This window comes from Etheostoma cragini, chromosome 13 (assembly GCF_013103735.1).
Source record: "Etheostoma cragini isolate CJK2018 chromosome 13, CSU_Ecrag_1.0, whole genome shotgun sequence".
NCBI lineage: Eukaryota > Metazoa > Chordata > Actinopteri > Perciformes > Percidae > Etheostoma > Etheostoma cragini.
This window is the reverse complement of record NC_048419.1, coordinates 24,027,043-24,040,536: the sequence shown is the minus strand read 5'-3', so window position 1 is coordinate 24,040,536 and position 13,494 is coordinate 24,027,043. Positions and strand designations below refer to the sequence as shown.

Here is a 13,494-nt window from a genome sequence, read left to right as displayed (position 1 = left end):
GGTTGTCTCCTTTAGCGACATAACACACTAGGTTGTCTCCTTTAGCATCATATAACACACTAGGTTGTCTCCTTTAGCGACATGTAACACACTAGGTTGTCTCCTTTAGCGACATGTAACACACTAGGTTGTCTCCTTTAGCGACATGTAACACACTTGGTCGTCTCCTTTAGCGACATGTAACACACTAGGTTGTCTCCTTTAGCGACATGTAACACGCTTGGTTGTCTCCTTTAGCGTCATACAACACGCTTGGTTGTCTCCTTTAGCGACATGTAACACACTTGGTCGTCTCCTTTAGCGTCATGTAACACACTAGGTTGTCTCCTTTAGCGACATATAACACACTTGGTTGTCTCCTTTAGCGTCATGTAACACACTTGGTTGTCTCCTTTAGCGACATATAACACACTTGGTTGTCTCCTTTAGCGACATGTAACACACTTGGTTGTCTCCTTTAGCGACATGTAACACACTTGGTTGTCTCCTTTAGCGACATATAACACACTTGGTTGTCTCCTTTAGCGTCATGTAACACACTTGGTTGTCTCCTTTAGCGTCATGTAACACACCAGGGTTGTCTCCTTTAGCGACATGTAACACACACACTTGGTCATCTCCTTTAGCGACATGTAACACACTTGGTTGTCTCCTTTAGCATCATATAACACACTAGGTTGTCTCCTTTAGCATCATATAACACACTAGGTTGTCTCCTTTAGCATCATATAACACACTAGGTTGTCTCCTTTAGCATCATATAACACACGCTCGGTCGTCTCCTTTAGCGTCATATAACACACGCTTGGTCGTCTCCTTTAGCGTCATATAACACACACGCTTGGTCGTCTCCTTTAGCGTCATATAACACCAGAGCTGCCAACTTTTCCTAAAATCTTGGAGTAATATTTGGTGGGGCCAACCCATATTTTGCCGCGTACAAGGCAATTTCTTTGGCTCTTTTTTTCAGCGTCCTTATCCTTTTGGATTTAAATTGGGATTTGTTATATGTGGGGGGATGGGGCTCTCCCTAGGGGGTCTGGGTCTGTTTTTTTGTCCCATTTTTCAACACTTTATTCTGCTTTTCCTCAATGTTTATCACTTTTTTATGTTTTCAACACTACATAACACTAACTTATTAACTAGTATTACAGTTATTTTTGTAATTTTTGGTCAATAAAACTCTTTTAGAGGAAATTACAATGTTTAAGTTAGAAAAGCAGAAATTAGGGATTATTTAGACTAAAATTAAAGCAATGGATGTTGATGATAATCACAGACTGGAATATGTCAACTTTTACTCAATAATATTTCAAAAACACTTCCATTTGTTTTTCAAATGCTATAAAATTGAATAAGACGCCCCAAAATTAATGAAAGTAGAGATTTGTACTTGGCAAAGAGTGTTGTGTGGAATCAATCATGTTATTTTGGGGAATTAAAAAGAACATTGATTTAAAGCAACATGAGGACAACATGAGGACAACATGGGGGTTAAGGGGGTCCTTGGCCTAAAAACTAGTAGTAGCCTGTTGTAATGCCCTGTAGTAGGAAACGTGAAGGACTTTTATTGTCAGCCTTGCTCTGACTTTTATTCATTTGTGAGCATTTGTCTCCCTCGTGCGGTGAATCACATCTTTAATGTGTGCAGCTCGGTGCCCATGTTGAGTCCTGGGGATCACTACCCGACAGAGAAAAACACACACAACCCAATGCTCTAAAGGTGCATAGAAAGCAGCCAACTTTAACACATACACAGGCACATTATTTCTGTTGTGTCAGCGCACCAGTATGGCCCAAAGAGCCGACCACACAGTGCGGTTTCTGAATTTGTGAATGTGTATTTTTCTGTTCATACAAGTGCTTTTAGATCAAATTGATCATGTCGTCGAGCTGATAAAACCCCTGACAACGTCTTCATTATGAAAGGTGCTGAAAATGTACTATTAAAAGTCTCCTGCGTACTATTAAAAGCCCCTTCAACAGGCGGTGACGCCACAATAACTCAACTCGTAGTAGGGGAAAAACATGACGCCGAGTGTTACAGGAAGAGCCGTTAAAACACTTCTTCCAGCCAATGGAATAGCAACGTTCGCACGTTAAGCCCGCCCTCGTACAAAATTGGCCAATCGCGCTCCGGTACGGTAACTTCCGCCATAGAGACGGAGCATGTCCATTGTACAAGCTGTCCTGCTAGAGTTCCGCGGTTATTGAGCCGCAAACCTGTTAAATGCGTATTTTTTTCAAAGTTGTTTCTTTCGCTGTGGCCGGTTGTCGCCTTTTAACTCGGAGTCGCGTGAGCTTGTAGAAGTAACGGGTTGTTACGGAGAGGGGAAGAACCGAATCGGTTCGTTTAGCCACCTTGCGGTCCTGCTAGCACCGGAGCTAGCTAACGGTAGCTACAGCTGTGTTGTGGTGGTGCGGAGGTTGACTTACATACGAGGGAACATGTCTTCAATGGGAGGCTATCACGTTTCAGAATAACTCCACCGAGATCCGCGGAGGGGGGGTGTCTTCAATTGGAGGCTATCATATGTCACAATAAGTACGTAAGAACCCGAAAACAATCAACAAAAAACGTCAGTTAGCTCGCGAACTAGCCACCTAGCCGCGCTAGCTTCCCAACCGTCACAAAAGGGCAACAAGACGCTCAGTAGCTAAAGAAGCGCTGCTCTTTCTGTAAATATAATATAATATACACACACTGGTCGGTTGTACGGATACCACCACCACCAGCACTACGAGAGGACAGAATGAATGGGTTCAGCACGGAGGAGGACAGCCACGACGGACCACCGGCTCCGCCGTTCTACGGGCAGAGCTGCTGCCTGATCGAGGACGGGGAGCGCTGCGGCCGCTCCGCTGGGAACGCCTCCTTCAGCAAGAGGATCCAGAAGAGCATCTCGCAGAAGAAGCTCAAGCTGGACATCGACAAGAGCGTGAGTGACACTAGTCTAGAGAGTGCAAGTCATGAAGAAAGATGCAAAGAATGCATGAATGATGCGGCTGTGTTGGATGGCTGACGCTACCAAGGGTGCTGTGGGACATCGTAACGTTTGCATGTGTTTGATAGTGGAGGTGATGATGGCGCAGGAGATGTAACACGTGTTATATGTGAGATCTGGGTTCGATTCCCACAGTTTTACGTCAACCAATGTTTCCTTGAGCAAGACACTTGACTTCTAGTTGCTCCAGAGGCGTGTGACCGCCAACATATATAGCAATTTGTAAATCCCTTTGGATAAAATGCAACATAAAAGACATATTAATAATTATAATAATGTAATAATAGGGGTAATTACAGTGTTTTCACTCTGTTATTACACACATTACACACAGGCCTGAACTACACACACATGCTCAGTAATGGAGAGATGTCAGAGTGGGGGGTTCCCATGTGAAAGGTACCCTGAGCAGGTGAATTTTTTTGGTGCCTTGCTCAAAAGCACGTTGGCAGTGAATTGGCATTTCTCCAGCTACCAGTCTACCACCATGCTTTGGCCTGTTTGGGGACTTGAACCTGCGACCCTCCGGTTCCCAACCCAACGCCCTACAGACTGAGTGGTGGTGATGGCGCAGGGGATGTAACACGTGCCTTAGGGATGGGAGATTAGGGTTCGAGTCCCATTGCGATGCATCAACCAGTGTGTCCCTGAGCAAGACACTTAACCCCTAGTTGCTGCAGAGACGTGTGACCATATATATATCAATTGGTAAGTACCTATACATGCTATATATAGCCGCCCCTATACATATGGAAATGAAAATGGAAAGGCGCCCAGAGCAGTTGTTTTTTTTTGGTGCCTTGCTCAAGAGCACCTTGGCAGGGCCCAGGAGGTGAACTGGCACCTCTCCAGCCACAAGTCCACCATCATACTTTGGGCCGTACGGGGACTTGAACCGGGGACCCTCCGGTTCCCAACCCCACTCTCGACTAAGTACGGCTGACTTGAACGGGGAAAATATCCCCAGAAATGTTGAATATTTTGGAAATTATGAAAGTTAACTCAAGTTCTGTATAGAAGCAGGGGTCCTTGACCCACAGGGGGGTTCGGGACCCACGGGGTGGTCCGGGACCCTCAGGGTGGTCCTCAGAGTCGATACTGGGATTCTGCAAATTATTGCAAAATTTTGTTTATTTAAAAAAAAAAAATCCTAACCCTTGTGTTTTCCTCGGGTCAAATTGGACCGGTTTACTAAAAACTTCAGAAAAGTTGAAAAATGTGAGAAAGGTTGAAAAAAAAACATTCCTTTTTTTTTTTTTAACGCTGTAAAGTGACCAGAAAAAGCCAGAAGAAAACATAAAAAAAATCAGAAAAAGCGACAAAAAATCTGTACAAATATTGACTAAAACCAACGTAAAAAAACGCTAAAAAAGTGACAAAAACATTGAGAAAAGTGTAGAAAAACGACAACAACCTGTTGAAATTTCAACCCAGAGAAACAGTAGCAGGTCAACGGGAAGACAACACACGAGTTCACGTGAATCTAACATATTATTATCAAATATAAGTCCCACTGCTTACTGGCTGGTGAGGAAGTCACCCATCAGACACAGATAATCTGATGAATTCACTGTTCCACGTGTGTGTGTGTTAACAACAAAACAGGATTTATAATACAACGCCACCATTATTAGGCTGTTTTACACACAGTACCTAGTTTTAATACCTTAGTATTCAACGCTAAAAGGTTCAGGTTGCCCAAAACGTTACTGTAGGCCCACTTTAAGATGTGACTGGATATTGTAGACTATGTCTAGTGGGGGGGTGGGGGGGTCCGAGCTCCGTCTCTCTTTCAGTTAAGGGGTCCTTGGCTTATAAGACGTGGAAGACCCCTGGTATAGAAGCAGGAATGTTCAAATCATGATTCAACGTTTTGAGGCTTGAATGAAGGTTTGATGTTAAAAAATGTGGAAGGAATAAATGTGCCAAAAAAAACTAAGTACGGGGAACATGGTAGTAAATACGTGGAACATCAGCTGTGTGTGTGTGTGTGTGTGTGTGTGTGTGTGTGTGTGAGAGAGAGAGATTTGTGTGAGAGAGAGAGTGTGTGTGTGTGTGTGAGAGTCTGTATATGTGTGTGTGTGTGTGTGTGTGTGTGTGAGCACAGAAACAAAACAGAAAGTCCATTATCATTTAAATCTACGTAGCACAATGCCGGGTATTTCCTTGCAACTGCGGGGGGGCCACCTAAGCCAAATGAATGTCAGGGGTCCCCCTTGGTTTGTGGGGGTCTTAGGTGCGTGGATTTGGCGGGGGGGGGGGGGGGGGGGGGGGGGGGGGGGTTAGGTTAAGGGTCTTTCCTTAAGACAATGATGTGTTAAAATAAAATTATCAATGCAATTAGACATCCATTTTGACCGTTTTTATCACCATATCTGGGTCTAAAACGTTGGAAAAGCTGCAGCAGATTTTAAATAAAGAATCCCAAGCAACAGTCCAGCTGGGAGGAGGTCTCGGGGAAGACCCAGGACTAGGTGGAGGGGTTATATCTCCAGCATGGCCTGAGAACCCCTTGGGATCCCCCAGTCGGAGCTGGTTTATGTGGCTTGGGAAAGGGAAGTTTGGGGTCCCCTACTGGACCTGCTGCCCCCGAGACCAGATAAGCAGATATGGATGGATTGATGGAACTACAGTCATTAGATCTGTGAGAAGTCGTTTTAGTTAGTTTGACTCATTCATTCAGCTGAGGTGGTGTCAAAAACAAGTGCACCTAATTCTCAGATGAAGGGGAAACCCTGAATGTAACTATAGACTTCTCTCAGATCTAATCATCGTAGATGGACTTCTTTATGTCGTTATGTCTTTAAGATTTTTTTGAGTTATTTACTGTATTGTCTGCTCTGACGTTTCCAACTTTTTAGACACAGACGGGAGTAATAACGGTCCAGAATGATGTGAAAAAGAGAAGCAAAACCACCACCTAGAGACAAAAAATGACCAAAAAGAGACAAACACCCACACAGAGACAGTGTATGGCTAGCAGACGTTCACACACCCATGTTGAAGTTGACCAAAAAGGTGATTTAAAGACTCATCTTTTGGAAATTAAGTTTTTAAAAAATCTGGTAGTACCGTGTTAACAAGTCACACATAGCATTCTGGGAGTCTTAAGAGCAGATTAAAAAGCCACGGGATACCGTAAAAACGTCAAAAATAGTAAAGAAAAGTGTTAGAAAGGGAAAAGTTTTTCAAAAATCAATTAAAACCGTCAACAAAAGTGTATTTTCATTTTGACCAGAAGAAGTTTCATGTGTCGGGTCAGTGTGTTGACCCACGTGTGACGGGTCAGGTGTGACGGGTCAGGTGTGACGGGTCAGGTGTGTTGGGGCTGGTGTGACGGGTCAGGTGTGACGGGTCTGGTGTGACGGGTCAGGTGTGTCGGGTCAGGTGTGTTGGGGCTGGTGTGACGGGTCTGGTGTGACGGGTCAGGTGTGTCGGGTCTGGTGTGACGGGTCTGGTGTGACGGGTCAGGTGTGTCGGGTCTGGTGTGACGGGTCTGGTGTGACGGGGCAGGTGTGACGGGTCTGGTGTGACGGGTCTGGTGTGACGGGTCAGGTGTGACGGGTCTGGTGTGACGGGTCTGGTGTGACGGGTCTGGTGTGACGGGGCAGGTGTGACGGGTCTGGTGTGACGGGTCTGGTGTGACGGGTCAGGTGTGTCGGTGCATCGGTACCGAACCTCGGGTTTCATGGTGAGAACAGGTCTGGTGCATTTACGGTTGACTGTGTTTTGGCTAGACTTAATTTTTGGGGTGGTGCACTTCTCCTTTTAATAATCCTTCATATCTTTTTTATTTTTCAGGTGAGACACCTCTATATCTGCGACTTCCATAAGAACTTCATCCAAAGCGTGCGCAACAAGAGGAAGAGGAAGACCAGCGACGATGGGGGCGAGTCCCCGGACCACGACGTGGAGGTTCCCGAGGTAATAAGCACAAGATACAGTATTAGGGGACCACTAAGGTCTATATAAAGATACTTCAGATACAGTATTAGGGACCACTAAGGTCTATATAAAGAGACTTCAGATACAGTATTAGGGACCACTAAGGTCTATATAAAAGAGACTTCAGATACAGTATTAGGGACCACTAAGGTCTATATAAAGAGACTTCAGATACAGTATTAGGGACCACTAAGGTCTATATAAAAGAGACTTCAGATACAGTATTAGGGACCACTAAGGTCTATATAAAGAGACTTCAGATACAGTATTAGGGACCACTAAGGTCTATATAAAGAGACTTCAGATACAGTATTAGGGACCACTAAGGTCTATATAAAAGAGACTTCAGATACAGTATTAGGAGTCTGACTGTATCTCTGCCTGTTTGTTTCATTGTCTGACTGCCTGTCTGACTGACTGCCTGTCTGACTGACTGCCTGTCTGACTGACCGCCTGTCTGACTGACCGCCTGTCTGACTGTCTGCCTGACCGTCTGCCTGACCGCCTGTCTGTCTGACTGTCTGCCTGCCTGACCGCCTGTCAGCCTGTCTGTCTGCCTGACCGCCTGTCTGTCTGTCTGACCGCCTGTCTGACTGTCTGCCTGACCGCCTGTCTGTCTGCCTGCCTGTCTGACTGACTGCCTGACCGCCTGTCTGTCTGCCTGACCGCCTGTCTGTCTGTCTGACTGACTGTCTGCCTGACCGCCTGTCTGTCTGCCTGACCGCCTGTCTGACTGTCTGTCTGCCTGACCGCCTGTCTGTCTGTCTGACCGCCTGTCTGTCTGCCTGACCGCCTGTCTGTCTGCCTGACCGCCTGTCTGTCTGTCTGACCGCCTGTCTGACTGTCTGTCTGCCTGACCGCCTGTCTGCCTGCCTGACCGCCTGTCTGTCTGGTTTTCAGGTCGACCTGTTCCAGCTGCAGGTGAACACGCTGAGACGCTACAAGCGACACTACAAGCTGCAGACCCGGCCCGGACTCAACAAGGCCCAGCTGGCGGAGGTAAAGGCCGAGGACCGGATGACTGCAGATATCAATTAACTACTTAAATAAACACATAATTAGCTACTTAATTATATTCCTAATATTAGGAAGTGTTGGGCAATCTCTGAGGAGTGGAGTCACGGGTCACGTGATAATTTCACATAAACAACAACAAGGAAACTGTTATTTATCAGTTGTGATTCACAATTTTTACGGGGCTTTATCAACGTAAATTACCCAATTACCCCAAAATAACATGATTGATTCCTCACAACGCTCTTTGGCAAGTACAAATCTCTACTTTCATTAATTTTGGGGCGTCTTATTCCATTTTATAGCATTTGAAAAACAAATTGAAGTGTTTTTGAAATAGTATTGAGTAAAAGTTGACATATTCCAGTCTGTGATTATCATCAACATCCATTCCTTTAATTTTAGTCTCAATAATTCATAATTTCTGCTTTTCTAACTCAAACATTAGGTATAATTTCCAATAAATCAGGTTTATTGACCATAAATTCTAAAACTAAACTTATGAAGTGCTGAAAATGTCAAAAAAAGTGACAAACATTGGGGGGGAAAACATCAAATATGTTAAAAAAACGTAAGAAAAAAGTTTAAAACATTGATTAAAAGCGTCACAAAAAGTGTTGATTTTTGAATTTTGACGGGAAGACAACACGAGGGTTGAGCAGCATCGTGGGAGGAGGAAGCCGTGGTTACTTTTTCTTTACAATAACCAGGCCGGTAGTTCCTATTGCGCGCTCATTATGCGTTGCCGTGTCAACCGCCGGCTCCACGTCACTCACTCGCTGTGATATACGTGGTGTTGCGGGTCCTATTCCGCGGTAATTGGTCTCGGAGAGTTGGACTTATTTGCCCAATCGACAGGTGGACTCTGTTCTTTTCCTCCATTAATATGTCCTGTAAGCAGCGGGGGGGGGGGGGGGGGGGGGGGGGGGGGGGGGGGGGGGGGGGGTGCCGTTGCGCTAACTGCGGTAATGAATGAATGAATGAATGAATGAATGAATCGGGGCTGTAAGTTGAATGTTTCCCCAGACTTGCAGCCGGGTCCGGGCCCTCCTATTAATGAGCCTCCCACGTCATTAATAAAGCAGCAGTCAGCGGCACACAACCAGTTCCAGCTGTTCCGTGCGTGTGCGTGTGTGCGTGTGCGTGTGTGTGCGTGTGTGCGTGTGTGTGTGTGTGTGTGTGTGTGTGTGTGTGTGTGTGTGTCCACAGGGTCTTAAAAAGTACTGTGTTCTAGGTCTTAACCCTCATGTTGTCCTCGGGTCGATTTGACCCATTTTCCTATATCAATGTTGTTTTTAATTCACCAAAAATAACTTTATTGAGTCCACACAACGCTTGTTGGCAAGTATTATATATTTTGATGTTCTGTTGTGACAATAAAACAAATTATTATCATGTTATTATTTTAGTAAGAACTCATAAATAACTACAAATAACTAAAAAAAAATTTAATCTGATTATCAGGTATCGGCCTTAAAAATCCTTCATCATTCGTGCTCTATTTGCAGCTCTGAGTTTTCCTTTTTAACGTCTCCCTGCTCTCTTTCTGCAGACGGTGAGTCGTCACTTCAGGAACATCCCGGTGAACGAGAAGGAGACGCTGACCTACTTTATTTACATGGTGAAGAGCAGCAAGAGCCGCTTGGACCAGAAAGACGGCGGCGGCAGCAAACCGCTGGACTAAGAAAAACCACCAACAACAACATCAACAACAACAACAACAACAAAGTCACCCGTTAATAATCCACACAGCTGTTCACAAACCCCCGGACACCACTAACGGCTAGCGGCAGCTGTTGCTCTGGCAACGCCCAAACCCCCAAACCCCCCAACCACCCACCCCGCTCGCCTCCGTCCCTCTCCTCTGGAAGACCAGACTCTGGTGGTCCTCGGAGGACATTTAACTGAGATTTCAGGCCGGGATTACGACGGATTGATGCTCATTTGTCTGTTTTTTTTTTTGCTCTTTTTTGTTCACATTTTAGAAGAAACTGTCCCTGCAGATTTGGTCACAGCGGCCGCTTCCCTCTGCTCAGCAGGCAGCTTCCACCCCTGAAAAACTGGAGGGGACCAGGACTCTGCTGTGGGGGGTCATCTAGGTCCTCATGGTGTAATGTTGAACTGTCGATATGTACAAAAAGGAGCCGCGTCCGGTCTGAAGTGAGTTGCTTGAATGTAATGTGCAGTAACACTTTCTACGCCGCCGCCACCAAACGCTTCTATAATGAATCTGAAATCAAATCAAATCTGGGACCTCATGAAATCAGGGGCCACGCCCAGCCCTAATTCCCATAGTTATAACACATTATAATCTCTTATACTGCGTATAATGTGAGTTATTAGTTACTCTGAGCGGTCAACGGGTGCCTCAAGGGAAGTACTGACGTTACATGCTGAATATAAAAGGCTGTAAGTGACTTTATAAGTAAGTTAAGTGAATTATAATCATTGAATCGATCTAGCAACACTGATTTATTGGTTCAACGTGTCGTTAACCGAGACAGACTACCCCAATTTGACAACATTTTGAGGATTTAAGAGTGACTTTATTGTCCTGCAAGGTGTGAAAGTTGTTTTTGGCACTTAGTGCTGCAGCCACGGTGGACATTTAACTCATCTAATGTTTAACTCGGGTCAAATTTGACCTATTTTCTTTTTTTTTGTCACAAAAAATGGGCCTTTGGAATAAGCGCTGATAACATCAACATTACAAATATCAAATAACTTTAGGAAAAACATTGTTAGAAGCACCCACAGCGTTGAAAAAGTGACAAAAAAGGCGGAAAAAGCGGTAATAATGTTTCCTGGTTAACACTCGATCAACTCCGATTCTGGATAATACGTCAGAATTATGGTTTAATGCACATGAAATAATGTGAGTGAGCGTCAAACTCAAAGTCTTCAGAGACTTTTACCTTGTAAACTATTCTGCAGACTCAGAATTTTCCTCCAATTTTAGCAACAAAAATAAATACACAGTCGGAAAAAACACAGATTTCCTATCTGGATCACCACTGAAAAGAAGTGTTATGTTATGATTGTTTTATAGACATCGGCGGCATAAAAAGTGTGACCAAATGTACAAAATGGCGGCCTTAAGGGAAGAAAAACACAAGCCGACACACGTTTTCTGTAGTTTGGGTTTTTCTTTCTTTGCTGAGTCGACTGTTCACGCCGAGAGGAACGCTGTTTTTGTTGCTTTTTTTGTGAATGAGTGAATGAATTTATGAATGGTCGGAAAAGGGGCTCACGTCCAACCCATCGCCCCCCCCCCTCCCCTTGTGAACACCATGGGCCTTTTATTTTGGGAAATGTGTTTGCTATTGAACAAGAAGAGACTGATAATGTTCTGATCCCGTTTGAGTCGAGCCGGGAATTACACACATTACGTTTCAGTTTAAAAGATAACTTAGCAACTCAAAGTCTCCCACGAGACCACGGGGGGGGGGGGGGGGGGGGGGGGGTCAGCAGACGCCTCCCGATACTTAGGCCCCGATACGATATTATTGCGATATTCTCCAAAATATTGCAATTTATTACCTTTTTTTTCTCCAACTTCTAATTTTTCCCCAATTTCAAATGACGTCACCGTCCGTTTCGTCTTGAAAGTCTCGCCTGCTTCGTTATATCCAGCGTGGGAGTAAATTCACATCCTGGTACCGAAAAACACGCCATCGTGGCTCCGGAGAGACGTCACTCAGACGCTTTTGGGCTGACGACGCATGCGGTCGCCGTGGTAATGTCTCGTCGTTACCGATTTGCGCTCAGAGCGGCTTTCGAACGTAGACTTTTCCTCTCTTCCGTGGCCAATCAGGGCAGCGTGGCCTGTGTGACTCTGTCCACGTTGTTGCACATTTCGGGGGGGTTGGGGTGGGGGGGGCAGCCTATCGTCGCCGGGACCCCAAGACGCAAAGACCAGGTTTCACCTCGCAGAAAGGATCCAATGAACTGACAAACGTGTGTAATTCGCGGCTCAAATCAAACCGGATCAACCAATTATATTTTTTTTCAAAATGGAGTTCTTCTCTCTTTACACACCTTCATTCTCGATGATGTGGACCGGACTCGGTCCGGGTGTTTCGTCCTCCAGTCGCCCGGTCCCACCCGGGGGGGGGGGCAGTTAAATGGTGCGTTCCATTTGTACTCGGAAGTCGGATTTCCCGAGGTCAAAGCCGGAAAAACACCCAGCTCGGCGTCCGAGGTCGGTGGAACGCACCAAGAGACCGATGGTGGGGAACGGCCCTCTCTCCTCCTCCTCCTCGCTGGTTTATGTACGTATGAACACACACACACAGACACAGACACACACACACACACAGACACAGACACACACACACACACAGACACACACAGACACACACACAGACACACACACACACACAGACACAGACACGCACACACACAGACACGAACTAGCATACACAGACACGCACACAGACACACACACGCACACACTCATACACAAATGCACTCACACACACACACTCTCTCACACACTCACACAAGCACTAGCACACACACATACGCACACATGCATTCACACACACACTCACTCTCACAGGTGCGCCCGCTCTACCGCTGGTCCAACCCGGCCACGTTTTTATTATTATTATTATTTAGTTCAGCATTAAGTTGTATAAAGTTGTGTCCGTGTGCATATCATGTAGATTTCTCCGTCTTTCTCTTTGTTTCCCCCGGCGTGCGTGTGTGCGTGTGTGTGCGTGTGTGTGTGTGTGTGTGTGTGAGAGAGTGAGAGAGTAATAGCGTCATTTTAATATTTAAGCGCGGTGTTTATAGTTGATTTGACACCCGGATGTGTCTCACGATAATTGATCCGATCGTTAAGCAGGAACGTGATGTCGTGTTCATCGGCGATTAATCTGCAGATTAATTTTGGGATGAGTCTCAAAAATGTCCCAAAAGCCCCGAGACGACGTCCTCAAATGTCTAAAATGAGGTTGTCCCTGTCCCAGAGAGAAGAGACGAGGAGCACACACCCCTGACTGTTAATGTCACAACCAAAAATACTCAAAAACCGAATAATTTGATAGTCGTCGCTGCTCTCTGAAGGTTTTTTGCTGACGTAACCCTGGCAACATGGATCGCACTATGATATGTTTTTGTATGAGTTCACGTCCATCTTGACTTGTTAAATTATTGACGTGTGTTGTGGAAACATTGCAGAGCAGTGACTCAGCATTTTTGGCAATTTGTTTTCCTGATTATCGAGTAATATTCAAGTGATTTGGTTGTGAAGTGAAAGAGAAAATCAAATGTTGTTGGATTGGAAATTATGTTTTAAGCCGGGATGGTAAAGAATAACTTGTAATAATGATAATAATAATAATGATAATAATGAGTCCAACGCTGATGAATAAAGTTTATTGAAAGGTGCTTCAAGCGATGTCAACATTTGTCACAAACATCACTATCTGCTAGCTGCCTGTCCCCTGAACACACTGTAAAAAACATCTAACTATCTGCTAGCTGCCTGTCCCCAGAACACACTGTAAAAAACATCTCCTCACTA

At 45.2% G+C, this 13,494-nt stretch overlaps 1 protein-coding gene across 1 annotated transcript; it reads left to right on the top strand.

Moving 5' to 3' along the window:
- The first annotated feature begins 2,172 nt into the window (after positions 1–2,172).
- LOC117955341 (histone deacetylase complex subunit SAP30L) lies at positions 2,173–9,738 on the top strand. The gene is made up of 4 exons (XM_034889777.1): positions 2,173–2,939; positions 6,807–6,929; positions 7,851–7,949; positions 9,517–9,738. Exons 1-4 carry the CDS (start codon positions 2,754–2,756, stop codon positions 9,646–9,648), a joined length of 540 nt encoding a protein of 179 aa, XP_034745668.1. The 5' UTR covers positions 2,173–2,753; the 3' UTR covers positions 9,649–9,738.
- The last annotated feature ends 3,756 nt before the right edge of the window (positions 9,739–13,494 follow it).

Coding starts and splice junctions, on each gene's coding strand:
- LOC117955341 (XM_034889777.1), top strand. CDS start 2,754: ATGAATGGGTTCAGCACGGAGGAGGACAGCCACGACGGACCACCGGCT. Junction 2,940..6,806: donor AGCTGGACATCGACAAGAGC/GTGAGTGACACT, acceptor TTTATTTTTCAG/GTGAGACACCTCTATATCTG. Junction 6,930..7,850: donor ACGACGTGGAGGTTCCCGAG/GTAATAAGCACA, acceptor TCTGGTTTTCAG/GTCGACCTGTTCCAGCTGCA.